At 47.6% G+C, this 23,993-nt stretch overlaps 1 protein-coding gene across 1 annotated transcript; it reads right to left on the minus strand.

The window, feature by feature from the left end:
- Nucleotides 1-19,878: 19,878 nt before the first annotated feature.
- LOC136610897 (vitelline membrane outer layer protein 1 homolog) lies at nt 19,879-23,428 on the minus strand. Its single transcript, XM_066590096.1, has 3 exons — nt 23,224-23,428; nt 21,696-21,811; nt 19,879-20,708 (listed from the first exon to the last, which is right to left on the minus strand). Exons 1-3 carry the CDS (start codon nt 23,374-23,376, stop codon nt 20,414-20,416), a joined length of 564 nt encoding a protein of 187 aa, XP_066446193.1. The 5' UTR covers nt 23,377-23,428; the 3' UTR covers nt 19,879-20,413.
- Nucleotides 23,429-23,993: the final 565 nt, after the last annotated feature.

Below are 23,993 nucleotides of genomic sequence, written 5' to 3' on the forward strand. Positions count from 1 at the left end.
GCGGTCAGCTTCTTAATGGCAACTACGTCTTTACCCGCGGGTCACGTGTTGTCTGGGATGTAGGTACAGTTTTCCCTATCATCTTACAGACACCCCCCTTTTAGCTAAAATCATATCTAAGGCCATTCTATTTTGAAAAGTCATAGTCGAGGTAGGTCCTATTGGTCGACTAGTCCCTATAAGGCATCTCTAGTGTAATTTATAAACCGCTGCTAATTATAATAAACATAATTAATCCAGTCAACATTTTATTCACCATAATGATCAGAAAAATGGACTTGAATCTAGCTTTAACTTGGTCTCTAATTTTTAAAACTCGTCAAGTACCCCCATTGGCTGTCCTATGACGTCAATGTACACGTGTAGATCAAAACTACCACCAGGAGTCTCTCTTCTCGCTCTAGTGTAATGTTACAATACTAGTAGTGTGCACAGGTACGCACGGCGTAAGACTCACTGATCTTCACTCACACCAATGTCCCTCCTGGAGATAGCCCTGAAGGTGGACAGGTCCAGGCCGCCAACTCTGACCCTACACTGCCTAGTGACAAGACTGGAAGGAACCGCCGTACCTATGCAGAAAACAAGGATAGACCAACATGACAAGAAAACCACATAACACTGAGTTGGATCGAGATAAAGTAACTATTGGGGGTAACCTCATTATCCTCAATGCTGTCTGACAGGATGTGGAGGAGCATAAGGGCTTTACTAAGGCACACTCCCCTGTCCAATTACCTTCCAGATGGGTCCTCCACCTCATGTTCTCACAAAGCCAGAAAACATCTCCTAAGGACTGGACCTAATTCTGCATCCATTCCCCTCCTATCATACCGTAGGAGGAGCAATACCCGTTAGTGAGTTCCCCAAAAATCTCCCTCCACCCTGCCCATTTGCCTGGCAGGTGTAGTTTCCAGGGTAGTCAGTAATACTCTCTCCGGTGCAAAACACTTAAGTAGTTATAGAGTATTCCTTCTTCCACTTCTCACAAGCAGTGTAATTAGCAGAAATGTTCACAAAGAAACTAAGGAAACACTCTTCAGCATCTACAGGGAGATTTAGGGGGACCATCCCCGAGTGTGGTCGGGCACTACCACACACGCCACAGTTAGACTTGCTGTCCTTGTTATCATTGTACCTCATCAACTCCAAGCAGAGATTCTGGTCAGAGTAGCCAGTCTCTACTGTCAAGGTGTCCTCAAAGGTAGGGTCGGCTATGATCATCAGGTTCGTCAAGGTCTTTATTTAAGGGCAGAGGAGGTTAATTATGGGCACGGGACTAGGTGAAGGCCTCCATTCGAAAGCATCTACCATATCCTTTATTTTAAACTTCCCTAAGGGATCTGTCCTCCAGTACCGGTATGTCCCCAAACTGTAAGTCCCCCTGTCCCCCGGGCTTGGATTTTTCCATGGTTAGTGTAAGAACCATATTAAAACCAAGCAACATACTAAGTTCAGCCTTCCAATTCCCTCTGTCCTTATTATTCTTAAGGCTAATTAGGGATTTCCCACTCTTATCTTTCTTATTTAAGGCACTTCACGGTTTATAGGACCAGTCTGTTCCTGCGTTCCATCCCACTAATCCCCAATAACGGCAGTCTTCTCCGCAGACATTATCAGTGGCGCAAACATATTGTATTCCCCGGGTATATAAGTCATATAACCAGCTGGACTGAGCTAAATCTGGCCTGCGGTGGGATTTTGCGCCTAGACACGGGACCACAGTACAATAGTCGAAGGAATATGCAGCTACTTGAGTGTTGGACGAGTTATACCAGAAGGTAACCATACCCTCATATTCTTCCGACTAAAGATTCCAGTTGCCACCCTCCTCTCTCACTAGCCCTAACCAGAGTAATGTCCACAGCATAACTAAGACTGGTCTCCCGGATCTGAGGCTTTCTTACAGTATGAAGCGTGGATCCATGTAAGTCTTTCGGCTAGTTTCACAGCTGTGGCAGTAGTCAGAAGCACCTGGTAGGGGCCATCAAATCGGGGCTCAAGAGGGTGCTTCCTGAGGAACTTCTTGACACACACCCAATCCCCAGGCTGCAAGATATGTGTCCCAGTGTCTGCCTCTGAGTCTGGAAGAGAACACCTGTGCATAGGCTTTGGTTAGTGCTTTAGCAACGGAAATCACATACTTAGTCAACACATCAGATTGTAATTGTAACTGCTGAGGATAGTAGCAACCTAGCCTTGGGGCTAGCCCAAACAATCTCGTAGGGAGATAATGCATGATCCCCCCTGGGTTCATGTCTAACACTAAATAGGGCTATTGGATGACAGTCTTTTCAAAGTAGCCCCATTTTCGGCGTCATTTTAAGTATCTTGCTTCTTAGCATGCCACTAAGTCTCACCACCTTTCCACTACTCTAAGGGTGGTAGAGTGTGCAAAAAAGGCATGGGATACACCCAGAGCAGACATGACATGTTACATTCACTTGCGAAGTCTGTACCTCTGTCTGACTCTGAATCACTTCTGGTACCCCATATTCACAGTTTACCTCGTTCATGTGCTTCTTTGCGGTTACCTACTTGTTTGTCTTGGTAACAGGGTAGGCCTTCAACCTGCAAAAACATCAACAACAACAAGCACATATTCATACTTCCCAACAGGGTGGGAGCTGAATGTAGTCAATTTGCAATCCTTGAAATGGGTAGAGTGGTCTAGGCAAGTGTGATGTGGCAAATTTACTTCTGTCCTGTCTCACCTATGGCATAGATCATGCTAAACTGGACAAATGATGCAGCAGCTACGGAGAACCCAGGAGTCGCTCGTCCTCTTTCAAGCGTCAACGTCATTGCTGCTTTACTAGGTGGGTCTTTCCGTGCGTCAGCTGGGCCATCATGGGATACAGGAACTGTGGTAGGCAAGTGCTGTTGACTGTTCACCATACACGGTCCTGTTTCTGCTGCTCCCATATTAGTCCATTTATCCTTTTCTTCCTTGCTGGCTTGTAACTGTAAAGTCTTTAGCATATCAAAGTCCAAATTTTGTCAATGTCCAAAGTTTGTCTCTGACTCATGCTGTCAGTATCTTTTCTTCTTTTTTTCCACGGCTTGAGGGCCGCTGCCTTTGCTGTGCTGCCGGCGAGGGTGTCGTCTCTCGCTTCTCCATTGTAGGAATCAGTGCGAACTCTCTATTGTCGGGTAGTAGTAGGGCCTCCATGAGACTCTGCACCGCTGCATCATTCTCAATTGATTGTCCTGCTAAGGTAAAAAAACTGTCTGGCCTTCCATATTGGGCCGTAATCATGAGCTATGCCAAATGCATACCAGGAGTCAGTGTAAATGGTTGCCGTCTTACCTTTCGCCACTCTACACGCCTCAGTGAGGACCTTCAGTTCCGCTTCTTGTGCTGAGACATGCGGAGGCAGCGCTTCTGCTTCTAGGACATCTTGTTGTGTGACCACTGCATATCCGATGTGAAGTCGTCAATCCTCACCCTGGTACCATCTGCAAAAAGCTCAACATATGCATTGTCAACAGGGGTTCCGGTAACTGTTTGCATACCTGCAATTTCTTACTGTATCAGTACTAAATAATCGTGTTGGTTTTCTATTTCACATGGATCAGAATTTTGTAGCACAAAATCATTTATTTCCTTTCTATTTTTCTTTTTTAAACCCAATAGCTGATCTACAACACCTAGATCACCTATGACCTAGATCACCTATGCCTCCCCCCTTTTGAACCGGAATACGCAATTGAAAAATGAGTAGTCGCGTTCAAACTAGTACAACGTTGAAAAAGGAAACCAAGAGGCACAAAAACAAGTACTTTGTAGGTCAAGGTGACATTGTATGCAGCAAAGTCTGAGCGAGAAGATCCTTTAGATCTTTTTTTTCTTTTTTCAGGTCACAGTTAGCAGTTTTAACACAAGGGGGCGCAACACAAGCAAAATTTACAGTCACCCAGTAAAATAGTATCCAGGGAATTTCACCGTTTAACTTTCACTCTCCTGTCGGAATATAATTATAGCTTCAGTGTAGACTGACACTAGAATATACAAGAACATAAGGAAAAAAACTAAAGAATGTGGATGAATTGACATCCTTCTCTGAGCAATTCAGTCCCTCTTTCTCACATAAAAACCAAAATTACTTCATCAAATTGTGTGAAAAAGTTTGCTGGGTGACTGTAGGGAAATTATTCCATCTGTAGGAGCCTTCCTTAACATCATCTGTCTGAACATCCATTGGAGAAGCAGGCAGTGGAAAACAGAGCCCCTGGAACACACCATGAGAGGGCGTCCTCTGCTCATGGGTCCCTGGCCTATAAACTATAAACCAGCTTAGTCATCTACTATGTTCTAAGCTGCATCTTTGTAAAGAACAAAGGTTTGTTTCCCTGAACTCATCACACATCCAAGGTGGCCACATTTTGGAGTGTAACAAAGTCTGGTCAAACATGACTTACTTCAGACAATCATGATGTTAGCACTAGATACAGTGGCATTGGGAAATATAGGCCTCCCGAGTGCAGCAAGATGGCCACCAGAGGCAGAAAGGGGTGGGGCTACAAACTCCCAGGTGAGGCAAGATGGCTGCTGGAGGAGGAAGGGGCGGGGCTTAGTCCTGTCCCGAATTGGAATGGCCGGAAGTAACGTCACACACCCCGAAAGTGAGCACATGGGGGGGGGGGGAAGTAATTTCAGGATGGGGGCAGGGCTCACCACACTTGCTGCAGAGTCACACTATGTGGGGTTTTAAACATTGCAAGTGCTGCCGCCATTATAGGGATGGGCTATAGTCAACACAAAGGCATTACATATTTCATAATACAGGCAATACACATCCCCCACTACACTCTCTCCTCTTGAATCCCTTTCCTACATTATACCACCTCCTAGCAATCTAAAACACCTTTCTTTCTGCTAGGGCTTCTTTCAACAACTTTCCTGATCCTTAGCTTTGCTTCCTTTTTTTTCCGCCATTCTCTAGAATTCCTAGACAACCTAAATCTATCCCGTATTCTATTCTTCAAATCACAATGCACATTAACACTATAAACACAAAACAAAAGGAACAGACAGGTTTACAGGGGAATGCTTTCAGTGGCTTAAAGTATACATCTTCTGCCCACTCTCTTATCAGTAAACCCCCCCCCCCCCCCGTAACAAACACTGCACATTCTTTAAACAAGACCTTTGACTATACACAAAGACTGACAATTATATTCAGTGACCAAGACCTCTGGAGTATTCAGCCGACTCACACCACAGCTATAATTCCCCGCGTATCCCTTTCCACATATGAGAACATAACACGCTCGATCATACAGGTATATACGCCTATTTTAATCCCTGCGTATCCCTCCTTACGTATGAGAGCATATACCGTGCACTCATACAAGTGCATACGCCTATTTTAAATTTCCCTGGCCTCGCTCTCCAAGTGTATTAGCGCAAAATGTGCACTTTTACATAGGAGAGTGTGCCCCGGGTGCGCTCCGTCAGGTTTATACAGCCAAGTCTGCCCTTCTGACACATTAACCCTCACAGAATCTGTCTCTTGGTCTTGTATACACAATCTTTAACCGTCTCAGACACAACATTCACAGCATACAGAATACCCTTAGACAGGTTACATGGTGTTAATCGGGTAGACAGAACTATATTACCTGCCTTTCAGTGATTTATTACTCTGGCTGTAGAGGCAGGCAGATAAACAGGCAGAAATCCTCACACAGGTAGATTAACATAAAGCAATCTTACCATGTTCCGTAGATTTTCGGGCCCCTGAGTTCTGCATGTTATCTGACAGTCTCTGTATCTTGCCAGAATAAAAAAAAAAATCACAGTCTACCCGGCCCACCCAAAGACACCAAATTGAACTGGATCATATTTTCCTCCAGCAGGTTTCGGGGTATTCTGTAGCTTCCTAATTGTATAGTGTGCACACATAATGAAAGAAACCAATCGGACACAAGTCATCAGCCTTGAATCTCAACCAGCTCTCTCTCGAGTTACAATCCCAGAGCCTCAGGTTTTATTGAAACACATAATACCTGCCCTTTATGGGCGTTTAACAGATTACATCAGTAACGTATACATATTCTTATTCGCTGGGTCATATAGAATTCCACGCCTCCCTCCCCACCTTCTCTCAAGTCCAGTGTAGTGTGGACTTTGTCCCCTCAGCATGCGGTCAAGCTAAAGGAATTGCAGTGTACGTGGCAGTCTTTGTTTGAGAAGTTTCTGTGTGTGGGGGAAGTTTTGGTGTAGGGGAGGTAGAGCTGGGGAAACACACAATAATGAATACAAGTATACATATAATATTGTGACTTAAACTCTTAGAGGCTGCTGTGGATCTTTGTATTAGGCTGGAGTTATAAAACACACATCTTTCACCATGCCATTGTCCAGCAATTACCATAATGAAATATGCAGCCATTAGGCTCTACAGAGTTAAATCACTACAGCTGCGTAATACTTCTAGTTTACTACAAATCAATAGACATTTTACGCTAACTAATCATCATGTCTACTACAGTTTTGAAGACTAACTTTGTGTCAGTGATTTTGAGGAGCGGGTGGTGGATGGATAGGGCCTGTAGCTCGCTAACCTGTCTCGCTGAGGAAATGGCTACTAGGAAAATTGTTTTAATTGTGAGCATTTTTATTGAGAGCCCCTCAATTGGTTCGAAGGGTTCTGCTGACATAGTCTTCAGGAACCAGTTTAAATTCCAGTCTGGGCATATATTTGTGGGTCTAGGCCGCAACCTATCCGCCGCTGTCAGGAATCTACTGATCCACTTGTTTTCTGACAGCTTGGTGTCAAATAGGGCACTAAGGGCTGCAGCCTGGACTCTTAGGGTGCTCGGGGAGAGGCCCATGTCCAGGACCTCCTGTAAGAAATCCAGGATTAACGGGATGTCTGCGGCGGGGCTCAAGGAATCCTTTCCCTGTCTCCAAGAGATAAACCTCTTCCAGATCTTTTGGTAGATGAGGTTGGTTGTCTCCTTTCTACTTGACATTAGAGTCCTGACTACTCTGTCGGAGAACCCCCTTCCCCTCAGTGTGGATTCTTCAAGATCCAGGCTGTTAGGTGGAGTCTGTCCATATTGGGGTAGCTCAGAGGCCCCTGTGTCAGTAGATCCGCGTGAGCGGGGAAGGTGACTGGGTCCTGGATGCTCAGGTTTCTTAGAAGGCTGAACCAACTTCTCCTTGGCCAGAAAGGAGCCACTAGGATCAATGTGCATGTCTGCGACCTGAAGTGCTGCAACACTCTTGGGATTAGTGGAATTGGGGGAAAGGTGTACACCAGTTTTCTTCCCCAATCCTGGCTCAGGGCGTCCACCGCTGTTGGCCGGTCCCCCGGTCTGAGGGAGAAGAAGTTCTTTACCTTGGTGTTTTGTTTGGTTGTAAATAGGTGCAGCTGTGGGAGACCCCACCTGTCCGTCATGATTCGGAATGCCTCCTGGGATAGCGACCATTCCCCTGGGTCTATACGCCTCCGGCTGAGAAAGTCTGCCCTCTGATTCAGGGATCCTTTCAAATGTGTTGCCGAGATTGAGAGGATGCAGCCTTCTGCCCAGTGGAAGATCTTTTGTGAGATGCTCTGTAGGGCTGGCGACCTCGTGCCCCCCTGGTGCCGAATGTGGGCGACTGCCGTGGTGTTGTCTGATGTCTCACTTTTATGTGCTGGCCTTTTACTGAGTCCCCCAGGTGTTCATTGGTGGACATCCCCAGCGAACCTGCGAAGGGGGGTCCACTGGATACAGAACCCAGCCACACATCACGACAGATGCAAGTGCCTGGGAATGGGGAGCGCATGGGGGAGACCAACTTCTTTAAGCTCCCTGGCCACAGGAGATAAAAGGCCAATCCTCAAATTACAGAGAACTCCAGGCGATTTAGAAGGTCCTACAACAGCTGGGGGATTCGGTAAGAGATCAGCATATAAAGATCCTGTCAGACAACACCACAACAGTTGCCCACATTCGGTGCCAGGGGGGCACGAGGTCACCAGCTCTACAGAGCATCTCGCAGAAAATCTTCCGCTGGGCAGAGGGCTGGGTCCTCTCAATTTCGGAAACACATTTAAAGTGGGTGCTGAACCAGAAGGAGGATTTCCTCTGCAGAAGGCGTATAGACCCAGGAGAGTGGTCTCTATCCCAGGAAGTGTTCAGAATCCTGACGAACAGGTGGGGACCCCCACAACTGGATCTATTTGCAACCAGGGAGAATGCCAAGGTGAAGAACTTCTTCTCCATCAGACCGGGAGACAGGCCAGCAGCGGTAGACGCCCTGAGCCAGGACTGGGGAAAAAAGCTTGTGTACGCCTTTCCTCCAATACCACTGATTCCAAGAGCGTTGCAACATTTCAGATCAGATATGCACACTAACCCTGGTGGCCCCCTTCTGGTCAAAGAGAAGCTGGTTCGGTCTTCTAAAAACTCTGAGCATCCAGGACCCAGTCATCTTCCCAGCCCAGGCAGATCTACTGACGCAGGGGCCCCTGAGCCACCCAGATATAGACAAACTCCACCTAACAGCCTGGATGTTGAGGAATCCACACTGAGAGGAAGAGGGTTCTCCGAGAAAGTAATTGAGACTAGAGATGAGCGAACGCGTTCGTCCGAGCTTGATATTCGTGCGAATATTAGGGTGTTCGGGATGTTCGTTATTCGTAACGAACACCATGCGGTGTTCTGGTTACTTTCACTTCCTTCACTGAGACGTTAGCGCGCTTTTCTGGCCAATTGAAAGACAGGGAAGGCATTACAACTTCCCCCTGCAACGTTTAAGCCCTATACCACCCCCCTGCTGTGAGTGGCTGGCGAGATCAGGTGTTCGCCTAATATAAAAGTCGGCCCCTCCCGCGGCTCGCCTCAGATGCGGTGTGAGTTAGATGAGGGACAGTGCTGTTTATACCGGAGCTGCTGTAGGGAAAGAATTGGTAGTTAGTGTAGGCTTCAAGACCCCCCAAAGGTCCTTATTAGGGCCACTGATAGCTGTGTGTTGGCTGCTGTTAGCAGTGGAATTTTTTTTTTTCTCAAAATCGGCTCTGCAGAGCGTTGCACCTGGCATTAGGGACAGAAGTGCTGCATAGGCAGGGAGAGTGTTAGGAGTGAGTGTAGCCTTCAAGAACCTCAACGGTCCTTTCTAGGGCCATATTTATCCGTGTGCAGTACTGTCCAGGCTGCTGTTAGCTGTGCTGCATTTTTTTTGGGCTTCTCAAAATCGCCTCTGCAGAGCATTCCACCCTCCATTGATACTGCAGGGAAAGAATTGTATAGGCAGGGCCACAACACAGTTATTATTCATAGAATATACGCAGTGCTGCCTTTTGGTGGAAAAACAAGTGGAAACAAATCTATTTGTCCAGCCTGTGTACGTCCTTACGGGCGGTGGACACGTGTGAGCTGCGTGAAAAACATTGCTAAATCATACGCACCCAGCTACGCTTTACTGCTGGCTTCGCCATTTGCTTTCCTTAATTGGGAAAAAAAATACCTGCTCTGCCAGAGTTATAATAACTCTGCTACCCTCACGTTCTGTGACACATAAGCAGGGACACAGCACAGTTATTACACTTCTCATGTTCATTGAATATACGCAGTGCTGCCTTTTGGTGGGAAAACAAGTGAAAACAAATCTATTTGTCCAGCCTGTGTCCGTCCTAACGCCTGTGGACACGTGTGAGCTGCGTGAAAAACATTGCTAAATCATACGCACCCAGCTACGCTTTACTGCTGGCTTCGCCATTTGCTTTCCTTAATTGGGAAAAAAAATACCTGCTCTGCCAGAGTTATAATAACTCTGCTACCCTCACGTTCTGTGACACATAAGCAGGGACACAGCACAGTTATTACACTTCTCATGTTCATTGAATATACGCAGTGCTGCCTTTTGGTGGGAAAACAAGTGAAAACAAATCTATTTGTCCAGCCTGTGTCCGTCCTAACGCCTGTGGACACGTGTGAGCTGCGTGAAAAACATTGCTAAATCATACGCACCCAGCTACGCTTTACTGCTGGCTTCGCCATTTGCTTTCCTTAATTGGGAAAAAAAATACCTGCTCTGCCAGAGTTATAATAACTCTGCTACCCTCACGTTCTGTGACACATAAGCAGGGACACAGCACAGTTATTAAACTTAGATTATTCATTCACTAGAGGCAGTGGGGCCTTTCGTTTTCCAAAAAGGGAAAAAATTATATTTGGCCTGCAGTCTTGCGCCAATTTATTTCCTGCCTGTTAAATCAAATCACTGGTAATACAGCATGCTGAGGGGTAGGGGTAGGCCTAGAGGACGTGGACGCGGCCGAGGACGCGGAGGGCCAAGTCAGGGTGTGGGCACAGCCCGAGCTCCTGATCCCGGTGTGTCGCAGCCGACTGCTGCGCGATTAGGAGAGAGGCACGTTTCTGGCGTCCCCACATTCATCGCCCAATTAATGGGTCCACGCGGGAGACGGTTATTAGAAAATGAGCAGTGTGAGCAGGTCCTGTCCTGGATGGCAGAAAGTGCTTCGAGCAACCTATCGTCAACACGCAGTTCTGCGCCGTCCACTGCTGCAAATCCGAATCCTCTGTCTGCTGCTCCTCCTTCCTCCCAGCCTCCTCACTCCACTACAATGACACCTGCTCAGGAGCGGGAACACTCCCAGGAACTGTTCTCGGGCCCCTGCTTAGATTGGGCAGCAGCGGTTCCTCTCCCACCAGAGGAGTTTATCGTCACTGATGCCCAACCATTCGAAAGTTCCCGGAGTCCGAGGGAAGAGGCTGGGGACTTCCGCCAACTGTCTCAACAACTTTCTGTGGGTGAGGAGGATGATGACGATCAGACACAGTTGTCTTGCAGTGAGGTAGTAGTAAGGGCAGTAAGTCCAAGGGAGCAGCGCACAGAGGATTCGGAGGAAGAGCAGCAGGACGATGAGGTGACTGACCCCACCTGGTGTGCAACGCTTACTCAGGAGGACAGGTCTTCAGAGGGGGAGTCAAGGGCATCAGCAGGGCAGGTTGCAAGAGGCAGTGCGGTGTCCAGGGGTAGAGGCAGGGCCAGACCGAATAATCCACCAAGTGTTTCCCAAAGCGCCCCCTCGCGCCATGCCACCCTGCAGAGGCCAAGGTGCTCTAAGGTCTGGCAGTTTTTCACAGAGACGCCTGACGACCGACGAACAGTGGTGTGCAACCTTTGTTGCGCAAAGCTCAGCCGGGGAGCCAACACCAACAGCATGCGCAGGCATATGATGGCCAAGCACCCCACAAGGTGGGACGAAGGCCGTTCACCGCCTCCGGTTTGCACCCCTGCCTCTCCCCCTGTGCCCCAACCTGCCACTGAGATGCAACCCCCCTCTCAGGACACAGGCACTACCGCCTCATGGCCTGCACCCACACCCTCATCTCCGCTGTCCTCGGCCCCATCCAGCAGTGTAGTTCAGCGCACCGTTCAGCCGTCGCTTGCGCAAGTGTTCGAGCGCAAGCGCAAGTACGCCGCCACGCACCCGCACGCTCAAACGTTAACCGTCCGCATAGCAAAATTCATCAGCCTTGAGATGCTGCCGTATAGGGTTGTGGAAACTGAGTCCTTCAAAAGTATCATGGAGGCGGCGGCCCCGCGCTACTCAGTTCCCAGTCGCCACTACTTTTCCCGATGTGCCGTCCCAGCCCTGCACGACCACGTCTCCCGCAACATTGTGCGCGCCCTCACCAACGCGGTTACTGCCACGGTCCACTTAACTACGGACACGTGGACAAGCACAGGCGGGCAGGGCCACTACATCTCCCTGACGGCACATTGGGTGAATTTAGTGGAGGCTGGGACAGAGTCAGAGCCTGGGACCGCTCACGTCCTACCCACCCCCAGAATTGCGGGCCCCAGCTCGGTGGTGGTATCTGCGGAGGTGTATGCTTCCTCCACTAAAGCACCCTCCTCCTCCTCCTCCTCCTCCTCTGTCTCGCAATCAAGATGTGTTAGCAGCAGCATGTCGCCAGCAGTCGGTGTCGCGCGGTGTGGCAGCACAGCGGTGGGCAAGCGTCAGCAGGCCGTGCTGAAACTACTCAGCTTAGGCGATAAGAGGCACACGGCCCCCGAACTGCTGCAGGGTCTGACACAGCAGACCGACCGCTGGCTTGCGCCGCTGAGCCTCCAACCGGGCATGGTCGTGTGTGACAACGGCCGTAACCTGGTGGCGGCTCTGCAGCTTGGCAGCCTCACGCACGTGCCATGCCTGGCCCACGTCTTTAATTTGGTGGTTCAGCGGTTTCTGAAAAGCTACCCACGCTTGTCAGACCTGCTCGTAAAGGCGCGCCGGCTCTGCGCACATTTCCGCAAGTCCCACACGGACGCTGCCACCCTGCGCACCCTGCAACATCACTTTAAGCTGCCAGTGCACCGACTGCTGTGCGACGTGCCCACACGGTGGAACTCTACGCTCCACATGTTGGCCAGGCTCTATGAACAACGTAGAGCTATAGTCGAATACCAACTCCAACATGGGCGGCGCAGTGGGAGTCAGCCTCCTCAATTCCTTTCAGAAGAGTGGGCCTGGTTGGCAGACATCTGCCATGTCCTTGGTAATTTTGAGGAGTCTACCCAGGTGGTGAGCGGCGATGCTACAATCATTAGCGTCACCATTCCTCTGCTATGCATCTTGAGAAATTCCCTGCAAACCATAAAGGCAGCTGCTTTGCGCTCGGAAACGGGGGCGGGGGAAGACAGTATGCCGCTGGATAGTCAGGGCACCCTCCTGTCTATTTCTCAGCGCGTACAGGAGGAGGAGGAGGAGCATGAGGAGGATGAGGAGGAGGGGGAAGAGACAGCTTGGGCCGCTGCTGACGGTACACCGGCTGATTGCCTGTCATCCTTTCAGCGTGTATGGCCTGAGGAGGAGGAGGAGGAGGAGGAGGATCCTGAAAGTGATCTTCCTAGTGAAGACAGCCATGTGTTGCGTACAGGTACCCTGGCACACATGGCTGACTTCATGTTAGGATGCCTTTCTCGTGACCCTCGCGTTGCACGCATTCTGGCCACTACGGATTACTGGGTGTACACACTGCTCGATCCACGGTATAAGGAGAACCTGCCCACTCTGATTCCCGAAGAGGAAAGGGGTTCGAGAGTGTTGCTATACCACAGGACCCTGGCGGACAAGCTGATGGTAAAATTCCCAGCCGACAGCGCTAGTGGCAGAAGGCGCAGTACCGAGGGCAAGGTAGCAGGGGATGTGCGTAGATCGAGCAGCATGTACATCCCAGGCAGTGCAACAGTCTTTAAGGGCCTGGCCAGCTTTATGGCTCCCCACCAAGACTGTGTCACCGCTCCCCAGTCACGGCTGAGTCGGCGGGAGCACTGTAAAAGGATGGTGAGGGAGTACGTAGCGGATCGTACGACCATCCTTGGTGACGCCTCTGCCCCCTACAACTACTGGGTGTCGAAGCTGGACATGTGGCCTGAACTAGCGCTGTATGCCCTGGAGGTGCTTGCTTGTCCTGCGGCTAGCGTCTTGTCGGAGAGGGTGTTTAGTGCGGCTGGGGGAATCATCACAGATAAGCGTAGCCGCTTGTCAACCGACAGTGCCGACAGGCTAACACTCATCAAGATGAACAAAGGCTGGATTTCCCCAGACTTCTGTTCTCCACCAGCGGACAGCAGCGATACGTAAGCAATACGTAGGCTGCACCCGCGGATGGAAGCTACGTTCTCTCTCACCATCCAAAACGGGGACATTTCTGCTTCATCAATCTGTGTCTAATATTCCTCCTCCTCCTCCTCCTGCTCCTCCTCCTGAAACCTCACGTAATCACGCTGAACGGGCAATTTTTCTTAGGGCCACAAGGCTCACTCAAATAATTTTTCAGAACAATTTTTATAAGTTTCAATGCGCTTAAAAGCATTGGAACTTTAACTTGAACCAATTTTTCGTTACACTGGGCTGCCTCCAGGCCTAGTTACCACTTAAGCCACATTAACCAAAGCGATTAATGGGTTTCACCTGCCCTCTTGGCTGGCCATGGCCAATTTTTGGGATGTACATTAGTACTGTTGATACAGCAATTTTTGTGGGCCCTCGCCTACAGTGTAATCAAATTAATTTTTAGCCCACCTGCATTACAGCTGACGTTACCTCAGCTGTGTTGGGCAATGCAATGTGATATTTTTATGTACCGCCGGTGGGTTCCAGGGAGCCACCCATGCTGTAGGTGCACACTGAGTTTTTAATACATCTGTACACTTCTAAAGAACCCGTCTGACTGGGCCATGCAGTGTGGGCCGAAGCCCACCTGTATTACGCACGACATTACTACCTCAGCTGTGTTGGGCAATGCAATGGGATATTTCTATGTACCGCCGGTGGCTTCCTGGCACCCACCCAGGCAGTGGGTCCACAGGGAGTTTAACCTACATGTGTCCACTTGTAAAGAACCCCAGTCTGACTGGGGCATGCAGTGTGGGCCGAAGCCCACCTGCATTAACCCTTTCCAGTCCACTGTGTGACCTGTGAAGACATTAGGGTTTAAGGCTGTACAGCTCCGTTGTTGGTAGACGTCCGTCGGGGTTCTCTTACTGTATATTGCCAGCCTCTCTGCTGTCGGAGCCTATCCTACGTGTCAGCTCATGCAGTACTGGCTTTAGCCAGCATATAGCGCCGTTGTATAACGGCAGAAAAAGAGTAAGCCCCCTAGGAAAACCATATACAAATTGGATTGGAAAGGGTTAAGCACAACATTACTACCTCAGCTGTGTTGGGCAATGCAATGGGATATTTCTGTGTACCGCCGGTGGGTTCCAGGGAGCCACCCATGCTGTGGGTCGACAGGGACTTCACAATAGGGAGTTGTACCTGCCTGTGTCTATGAATTAAAAAGCCCGGTCTGACTGGGGCATGCAGACACCTTGACAGAATGAATAGTGTGTGGCACATAGGTTCCCCATTGCTATGCCCACGTGTGCAGCTCCTGATGGCGGTGGCACAGGATTCTATTTCTCATTGCTTCTGTACAGCATTGTGGGCTATCGCTCCGCCACTTTTAAAGAGGGTCGCTGCCTAGCCGTGCCAACCTCTGCAGTGTGTGCCTGCGGTCCCTCGTCATGGCAGACGCAATTCTAAATAGACATGAGCGTGGTGTGGCATGAGGGCAGCTGAAGGCTGCCCAGGGACACTTTGGTGTGCGCTGTGGGGGGGGAGGGGGGGGGCGGTTGGGCAGCATGTAACCCAGGAGAAGTGGCAGTGGAGTGTCATGCAGGCAGTGATTGTGCTTTGTTGGAGGTAGTGTGGTGCTTAGCAAAGGTATGCCATGCTAATGAGGGCTTTTCAGAAGTAAAAGTTGTTGGGAGGGGGGGGGGGGCCCACTCTTGCCGGTATTGTGGCTTAATAGTGGGACCTGTGAACTTGAGATGCAGCCCAACACGTAGCCCCTCGCCTGCCCTATCCGTCACTGTGTCATTCCCATCACTTTCCTGAATTGCCCAGATTTTCACACATGAAAACCTTAGCGAGCATCGGCGAAATACAAAAATGTTCTGGTCGCCCATTGACTTCAATGGGGTTCGTTGTTCGAAACGAACCCTCGAGCATCACGGGAAGTTCGTTCCGAATAACGAACACCCGAACATTTTGGTGTTCGCTCATCTCTAATTGAGACCTTAATGTCAAGTAGGAAAAAAAAAACAACCTTATCTACCAAAAGGTCTGGAAGAGGTTTACCTCATGGAGGCAGGGGAGAGATTCCTGGGGCTTCGCTCCGGACATCCCCTTAATCCTGGAATTCTTGCAGGGGGGCCTGGATATGGGCCTCTCTCCAAGCACCTTGAGAGTTCAGGTCGCAGCCCTTGGTGCTCTATTTGACACCAAATTATCATAGAGCAGGTGGATTAGCAGATTTCTGACAGCAGCAGATAGGTTACAACCTAGGCCCACAAATATATTTCTGTACTGGAATCTGGATTGGGTCCTGAGAGCTAAGTCAGCAGAATCCTTCAAACCGATCGAAGCGCTGCCAATAAAGATGCTCACGATTAAAACAGTCTTCCCGGTAGCCATTACCTCTGCACGATGGGTTAGTAAACTACACGCCCTGTCTATCCGCCACCTGTTCCTTAAAATCACGGTCACAAAGTTAGTGTTTAAAACAGACCCAGCTTTTATGCCAAAGGTGGTGTCACCCTCCCATAGATCTCAAAACATAGTAATCCCCTCATTCTTCAATAGACCAAAAGACAAGGGAGAAAAAGCTCTAAACTGCCTGGATGTCAGGAGAGCGGTCCTGAGCTATATTGACACCACAAGTCACTGGAGACGAGATGACAACCTGTTTGTCCAGTTCTTCGGCCCAAACAAAGGGAACAAAGCGGCAAAAAGCTCCATAGCCAGGTGGATCCGCCTGGCCATTACAGAATCCTATAGGGCCCTGGGGAAAGAAGTCCCCTCTGTTCTTATAGCCCACTTCACAAGGGCAGTAGCGTCTTCATGGGCCGAGCATAGTTCAGCATCTGTTGAGCAGATATGTAAGGCCGCAGTTTGGAAGAAGCCGCACACTTTTGTTAAGCATTATAGGGTAAAAGTGCAGCAAGACGAGGACATAACCTTTGGCCACAAGGTCCTCTCGGCAGCAATCCCACCCTAGGTGATTTTTAGTTGGTACGTCTCAGGTGGTGCTGTCGTGGAGACGACTTGGGGAAATAGGTGATTATATCTACCCGATAATCTGGTTTCCAGGAGTCTCCACGACAGCACCCGTACATTCCCTCCCCCCAAAAAAGAAAGTGCTAGAAAAAATTTACAAAATATAATTTCCCTTCGTAAAAATATAGGTTAAAATACCAGTTGGGTAAAGATTTAAGTTAAGCTCCTACCCCGGCAATTCGTTAGAAACCACTGAGGAAGGTAGGAGAGGGGGGAGCTTTTTAACCTCTCGGTGTGTTCCTGTCCAACCAGGAGGAGTCTATCTCAGGTGGTGCTGTCGTGGGGACTCCTGGAAACTCGATTATCGGGTAGGTATAATCACCTATTTCCTTGCCATTATGATAGCAATGTACTTTGTCTTGAAGAGCAAAACTGTCCAAATCCTGCCCTAGAGGGTGTAATGCAGTCTGTTCCAACACTGGTTATATAGAATCTGAGGGTTTGAAGGTAATCTACAAAAATTGAGACACTAATAGGAATAGTTTGCATCCAATTTCAAACCATAATTTGATTTCTGGGCTTGATGTGTTCCCTAAAAAAAAATCCTTTTGTTAAAATCATAAATTCAGACTATTGCTGCGATTCAGGTTAGAGTTTCATATTGTTATGTTTTTAACTTACTTTTAAACCTTTGAACTATTTCTCGTTATTTGCTGGGCTTCAACTGTGTTAATGTAGAAAATAACTGGAAAATTCAAGGTGTTCTAAAACTTTTGATGAGTAGTGAATTTTGTTGATTATAGTAGGCCATAAGTAGGACCTGAACCACCATATTTATGAAGGTGTCAGTGGCCATTGCAGAGCCATCGCCTGCCAGCATACAATACATGAGGCATTGGCCGCTGACACCTTAGTACGAGGGTCCTTAGAACATAATATAAGAATGGTGACAGACAGTTGTTAGTGTATTCATGCATATCCAGATGAAATAACAGAGATTAAATCAAACATCATGATAAGACATGCCCCAAACCACACCCCCTAAACCATGATCTCTTTTACCTTGTCTGGTTTCTTTTTGGTGACAAAGGTGGCAATCCTACTTGGGTTTGAACTTGTGTTCATCTAATCCTATGCACAATATACTGCAATACTTAAAGGAGATGTCCCGAGGCAGCAAGTGGGGTTATACACTTCTGTATGGCCATAATAATGCACTTTGTAATATACATTGTGCATTAATTATGAGCCATACAGAAGTTATAAAAAGTTTTATACTTACCTGCTCCGTTGCTAGCGTCCTCGTCTCCATGGTGCCGACTAATTTTCGGCCTCCGATGGCCAAATTAGCCGCGCTTGCGCAGTCCGGGTCTTCTGTAGTCTTCTATGGAGCCGCTCGTGCCAGAGAGCGGCTCCGTGTAGCTCCGCCCCGTCACGTGCCGATTCCAGCCAATCAGGAGGCTGAAATCGGCAGTGGACCGCACAGAAGAGCTGCGGTCCACGAAGGCAGAGGATCCCGGCGGCCATCTTCAGCAGGTGAGTATGAAGACGCCGGACCGCCGGGATTCAGGTAAGCGCTGTGCGGGTGGGTTTTTTAACCCCTGCATCGGGGTTGTCTCGCGCCGAACGGGGGGGGGGGTTTAAAAAAAAAAAAACCCGTTTCGGCGCGGGACATCTCCTTTAAGTGTTCCAATATATTATATATTCTTCATTCAAGAAGGCCTATGGGCCTTCAATAGACCTCAGGCTAATATGGTCTTTTACCATCTCACTTTTCCCTAGCAGTACCCCATTTAGTGTATATTGGTGACATCCGTTTCTCCTCCCCATGTGCAGAACCTTACATTTATGAATGTTGAACTTCATTTGCCATTTTTCTACCCAAGCCCCCAGTTTATCTAGGTCCATTTGCAGCCGTACCTTGTCCTCTGTTGTATTAGTTGCCTTGTATAATTTTGTATCTTCTGCAAATATTGTAGTCCCTCTATCAGGTCGTTGATTAATATAGTGAACAGAATGGGGCCTAATACTGAACCCTGTGGTACCCCACTAATGACCGTGGCCCAATCAGAGTACAAACCATTCATTACCTCCCTCTGCTGTCATGTACACCCAGGACGTGCTAGATCCGTGACCTGCAGATCTCTCATAAACGTGCACAAGCCGTGTAACAACAAAAACAAACCAAACATATGGGAACTCTTTCCCTATCTGAATAACCTCAGGGACGGGGACCTGTCTAAAACGCAGGCAATTTGCACTGACAAGAGCGTACCTGACCTCATGCCTTCGCCCTTAGTAACCCTACGTGGGATAGGGGAAACTAACAACACAAATAGAAAATAAACACAAACTTAGCTTAGATGCAGCAGACAAATAAACGATCCAGAAGAGAGCTCTGACTGAGACCACATTCAGATCTAGACTGAAGATTCAACGGAAGATCTGCCCAGCCTCAGCCAGACTAAATAGCCTGACAATTAGCCTCAGGTGTGGCTAAGCATGTCTCATACCCACCAGGACAGAAGATGGAGAACCACCGGCAAAACCTGCACCAGACTATCAGCATGGCAGCAATCCCAGAACCATTGCAATATCTGCTTTCTATCTCCGTGCCATTTATTTACCCAATTACACAGGTTTTCGCCCAGTCCGAGCTGCCTCATTTTGTATATCAGCCTATTATGCGGCACGGTGTCAAATGCTTTAGAAAAATCCAGATATACGAGATCAATAGACTCTCCCAGGTCCAGCCTAGAACTTACTTCATCGTAGAAGCTGATCAGATCGGTCTGACATGATCGACCTCTCATTAACCCATGCTGGTGAGGAGTTATTGCATTGTTCTCCTTGAGGTATTCTAGGATGGCGTCTCTCAGAACCCCCTCGAATATTTTTCCAATTTTTGAAGTGAGACTTACTGGCCTGTAGTTACCAGGCCCTCTTCTTGACCCCTTTTTTATATTGGAACCATATAGGCAATGTGCCAATACAGGAGTACAACCCCGGTCTCAATAATGTCCATAAATATAAGAAATAGATAGCCACCATGTTTGCAGCAAAGCCAGCTCCAACACAGGTGGATATCAAGAGGCGGTTAATACTATCTATGTGCACAATATATATGCAGGGTTTAGTGATGCTAATTATGTGTGCAGTTTAGTGGTATTATCTATGTGTATGATATAGCAGTTATTCATGTGTAATATATAACAGTACTCGCATAATATAGAACCACTATTTATGTGTTACTGTGAAACCAACCTGTAACCTCAGTCCTGTCACTGCACATGGAGACACACTGTGATGCTTTATTTTACTTGCTTTATTATATGATCAGCAGACATCAATAAGCATCGAAGAAAGAATTATCTGTAGAAGCTTCAAAGAAATCACAGGTTTACAAATTAACAAAAACAATTGAAATCCACCATCATCCTTCTTCACGAACCAGCACTACCCAACACCACCATCCATGTTCACCAACCATCATCATCCACCTCTACCTACCACCACAACCCAGCACTACCCAACACTACGCACCATCATCCACCACAACCCACCATCACTCACACTCATCACCATTCACCATCACCATCCAGCTTGATCAACCACAACACCCATCATGTACCATAACCAGCCATCACTCACCACCGAACATCACCCACCATTACTCCCCATCGCCACCCACCTCAACCTAGCATCACTCACATTACTCACCATCACCAGACATGCCTCCTACTATCACCTCTCCCAATATATTTATATGCTTAAAGATAGGATCCCCAAATGCAATGATTTCATTTCATAAGCGATTATATGTTTGATTAATACATTTTTCAGTTATCATTACACACAAATCTGACATCAGTGAGAGCGACGTCATCCGTCCAAAATCCTTGTCTTTCCTGCACTCTGGTTTGGATGCCCCGTATTCCTTTCTTACAGCTATCGCTCCACGGTCCATACGTTCCCCAGTCGAGACCATTCCCCTCGACAACCGAGCAGTCGGAGCAGGTGAACATGATGTTGCTGGCGCCTGTTTCATCAATTGCGCTTGTAGACTGAACGCTCAGGCTGAACTTTACAAGAAGTCCTGATTTACACCAGTGAATGGGTCCCCAAGAGCCTAATCTATGGAGAAAGCATAAAGTGCAGAATGTAAATCCACAATGTCTTGTTATACCTGGTTACCGCACAAAGGGCCGGCTGAAAATCGGGAAGAAAAATTAGGTTTCACGCTTGAATTTCTAATTTGTCTCCCCTGGACAACCCTTTGTAAGTATCTAATCTCTTTGTAGGGGTATAACAATAGGAGGTGCACAGGTAGAAGTCCCACCCGGGCCCTGATACCAGAGCGGGGCCTAGGGAGCCCTGTACTTCAAATGAATGGTGGATGTCTGTAAATCAGAGATGCCGGAGGGCCTCCAGAGCCGTATCTGCTCCTTACAAAAATACTGCTTCAGCTAATAGAGGGGGCAATAGTGGATCCTCCACTTTGATTACCACCAAATAACCTAGCAGGTCATATGGAGAGGATTGTCCAAAGTAGAAGGCAGTATGTAAATGTCCACATGGATGTACATCAGCCTGATTTCATAGAAAATCCATGCAGGATAAAGTGTCATCCACGCTTCTTGCAGAGTAGAATTTGTAATCTTCCTTTATTTAGTCGTAATAAACTGCCCGGTCTACACATCTGTAACCAGAGGCGTATCGGCTGCACAGAGCCTTCGCCAGTGGCCAGGGGCAGGTGAACCCGCTTGAGCAAGCAGCGGATCGTGAAACATATAGGAAGTGAGCAAGCTGACAGCACAGCACGCCATATTCAAGGGCTTGCCTATTTATTAAACTGGGCCAAGAAACAGACTTCACTAGGGTAATGGATGAAAGTACTAGAGTAATACTTAAGGGGGTTGTCTAGGACTAGAAAAACATGGCTGTTGTCTTCCAAACACAGCACCACCCTTGTTTGTGGGTTGTGTCGGGTAGTGCAGCTTAGCACCCATTCACTTTAAGGGTGGTGCTGTGTCTGGAAGAAAGCAGCCATGTTTTTCTAGCCCTAGACCACCCCTTTGAAGGACTAGTTCATGACTCATTGATGAATGGCTTGGTACTCACTCTCCTACAGTGGACCTAACGATCTTCACCGCCTCCCAGGATGAATTTTTTGTGCAAAGCAGGGCAATTCCATTCAGAGATGTGTCATCGATGAAGGGTCCTTTCCATTGCTGCACCTAAGATTAAGACCATCATATCTTGTATAATATGAATATAACACACACGATACATCAACTCCACCCAGCATTAATAACTGCATTATTACATTACTCCCTGCCTCTCTATATATGTACTCTGGTCCGTTTACACATCCGTCCTAGTCCCTGAATACTGTATATATCTATACTAGGCCCAGTCTATGCATTAGTCCATGCATCCATCTGTTCTCATCTATACATTGTATTGCTTCTTGTCCATGCACCTCTCCTAGTTATTGTCTGTTGTTAGGGTCAGTGTCAGGAATAGATTAGGGAAAGAATTAGGGACAGCTAGGATTAGGGTCTAATTGTTATCTGTTCTCTATCACAATCTGCTGTTCATCTGACTCCCATCACCCTCATCTGTCTGCTCCATTATCTGACTCCCATCACCCCCATCTGTCTGCTCCGTTATCTGACTCCCATCACCCTCATCTGTCTGCTCCGTTATCTGACTCCCATCACCCCCATCTGTCTGCTCCGTTATCTGACTCCCATCACCCTCATCTGTCTGCTCCGTTATCTGACTCCCATCACCCCCATCTGTCTGCTCCGTTATCTGACTCCCATCACCCTCATCTGTCTGCTCCATTATCTGATTACCATCATCCATTTTCCCATGTTCTGATTTGTATCACTATCCTCTTCCTGTCATCGATCGCTGATTTCCTCTGCTTGTATATTTGTTACCATCTGGCCTAGATACAAGCGCAGATTATGGCTCATTTGACTGTCCGTCCGTTACATAATTTGGCCCTACTGTTAGTAGTGGATGCATCTTCATACTGGGGGACACCATTAGTACCCCGGTGAGGTATCTGCTGTAGGTGAAGCCCAGTTCTGGCCTCTTCTGTCCTGGCGCTGTTGTTTCAGTGTCTATACATCTGCCCTTATCTTTATCTATGTATCCATCCTTGTCCCAGTCTGTACATCAGTCCTGATTCCTATCTGTATATCAGTCCTTCTGTCTGTACATCCTTCCTAGGCTGTTCTATACATCTCTCCTGGTTGCTAACCATACATCCGCCCTAGTCTGTGTCTATACATTTGTCTATGTACCAGTCTACACAGCTGTCTTTCTGTACAATGTTTCTCTTCTTATCCCTGTCTACACATGCAGATGTAGCAAAGTTTACCTTGACACTCAATACGTTGTATAAACTATAGCACAGAACTTTTTCCTGGTGTTTATAATAGCTTTTCAATGGCTTTTGTTGTGTTAAGGTAACTCATTACAGCAAGTTATCAGCATTGGGTTACCTTTGCTACATCTGTACATCCTAGTCTTTATACATACATCTATTCTTGCTCTGTATACACATTTGTCCTAGTTCCTATCTACTCATCATATCTAAATGAGTCTAATTCATAGTCTTCCATACATTACTTACTCTAAGCTGGAAGCCTCGCACCTCCGTTCCTTCATCACAAACCTCCATGACGCCCCAGTTACCCCTTTTGTCTCCATTTGAAACAGATATGATATTGTCTTGAGCTGCCACCAAGTTCTGCAGAGTCACCAAAATGAGAAGGACGGCCAACATCTTGTCTTGTGTATGAAGGTCTCACCACGTAGGGATGGAAGCTGCTGGTCGATGGTTGATGGGGTTTACCGAAGCCTTTATATATTATAGGAACTTGGCCGATCACCAAGATATCAATCTGACTTCCTATTTCCAATGATTGGACTAAAGATTATTATTCATGAGATGTCTTGTACTTTCCTTGTACTTTCCTTCTCCTTTTATCAGTCTGTGATCTTTGTTTATGTGAAACGTTTTAGTCCAAATCATTTTGCAGTCCACTCATCCCATGTATAACCCCAGTTCCAAAAACATTGGGACATTGTGTATAATGGAAATGAATGTAAAGAAAAAAGAATGCATTGATTAGGAAACCTCATATAACCATATATTAGTCACAGTAGAACATAGAACACATCAGAAGGAAGGGGAGACATTGTTCCATTTTTATTTATTTTTTTAGAAAAATGAACTTATTTAGAAATTGATGGCAGCAACACATCTCACAAAAGTTGGGCAGGGCCATGTCTACCATCGTGTAGCATCCCTTTGTCTATTTACAACAGACTGTGAATGTCTGAGGAGACCAGTTGCTGGAGTTTTGTGAGAGGACTGTTGTCCCACTCTTGTCTGATGTA

The sequence above is a fragment of the Eleutherodactylus coqui genome, chromosome 2 (assembly GCF_035609145.1).
Source record: "Eleutherodactylus coqui strain aEleCoq1 chromosome 2, aEleCoq1.hap1, whole genome shotgun sequence".
Lineage (NCBI taxonomy): Eukaryota > Metazoa > Chordata > Amphibia > Anura > Eleutherodactylidae > Eleutherodactylus > Eleutherodactylus coqui.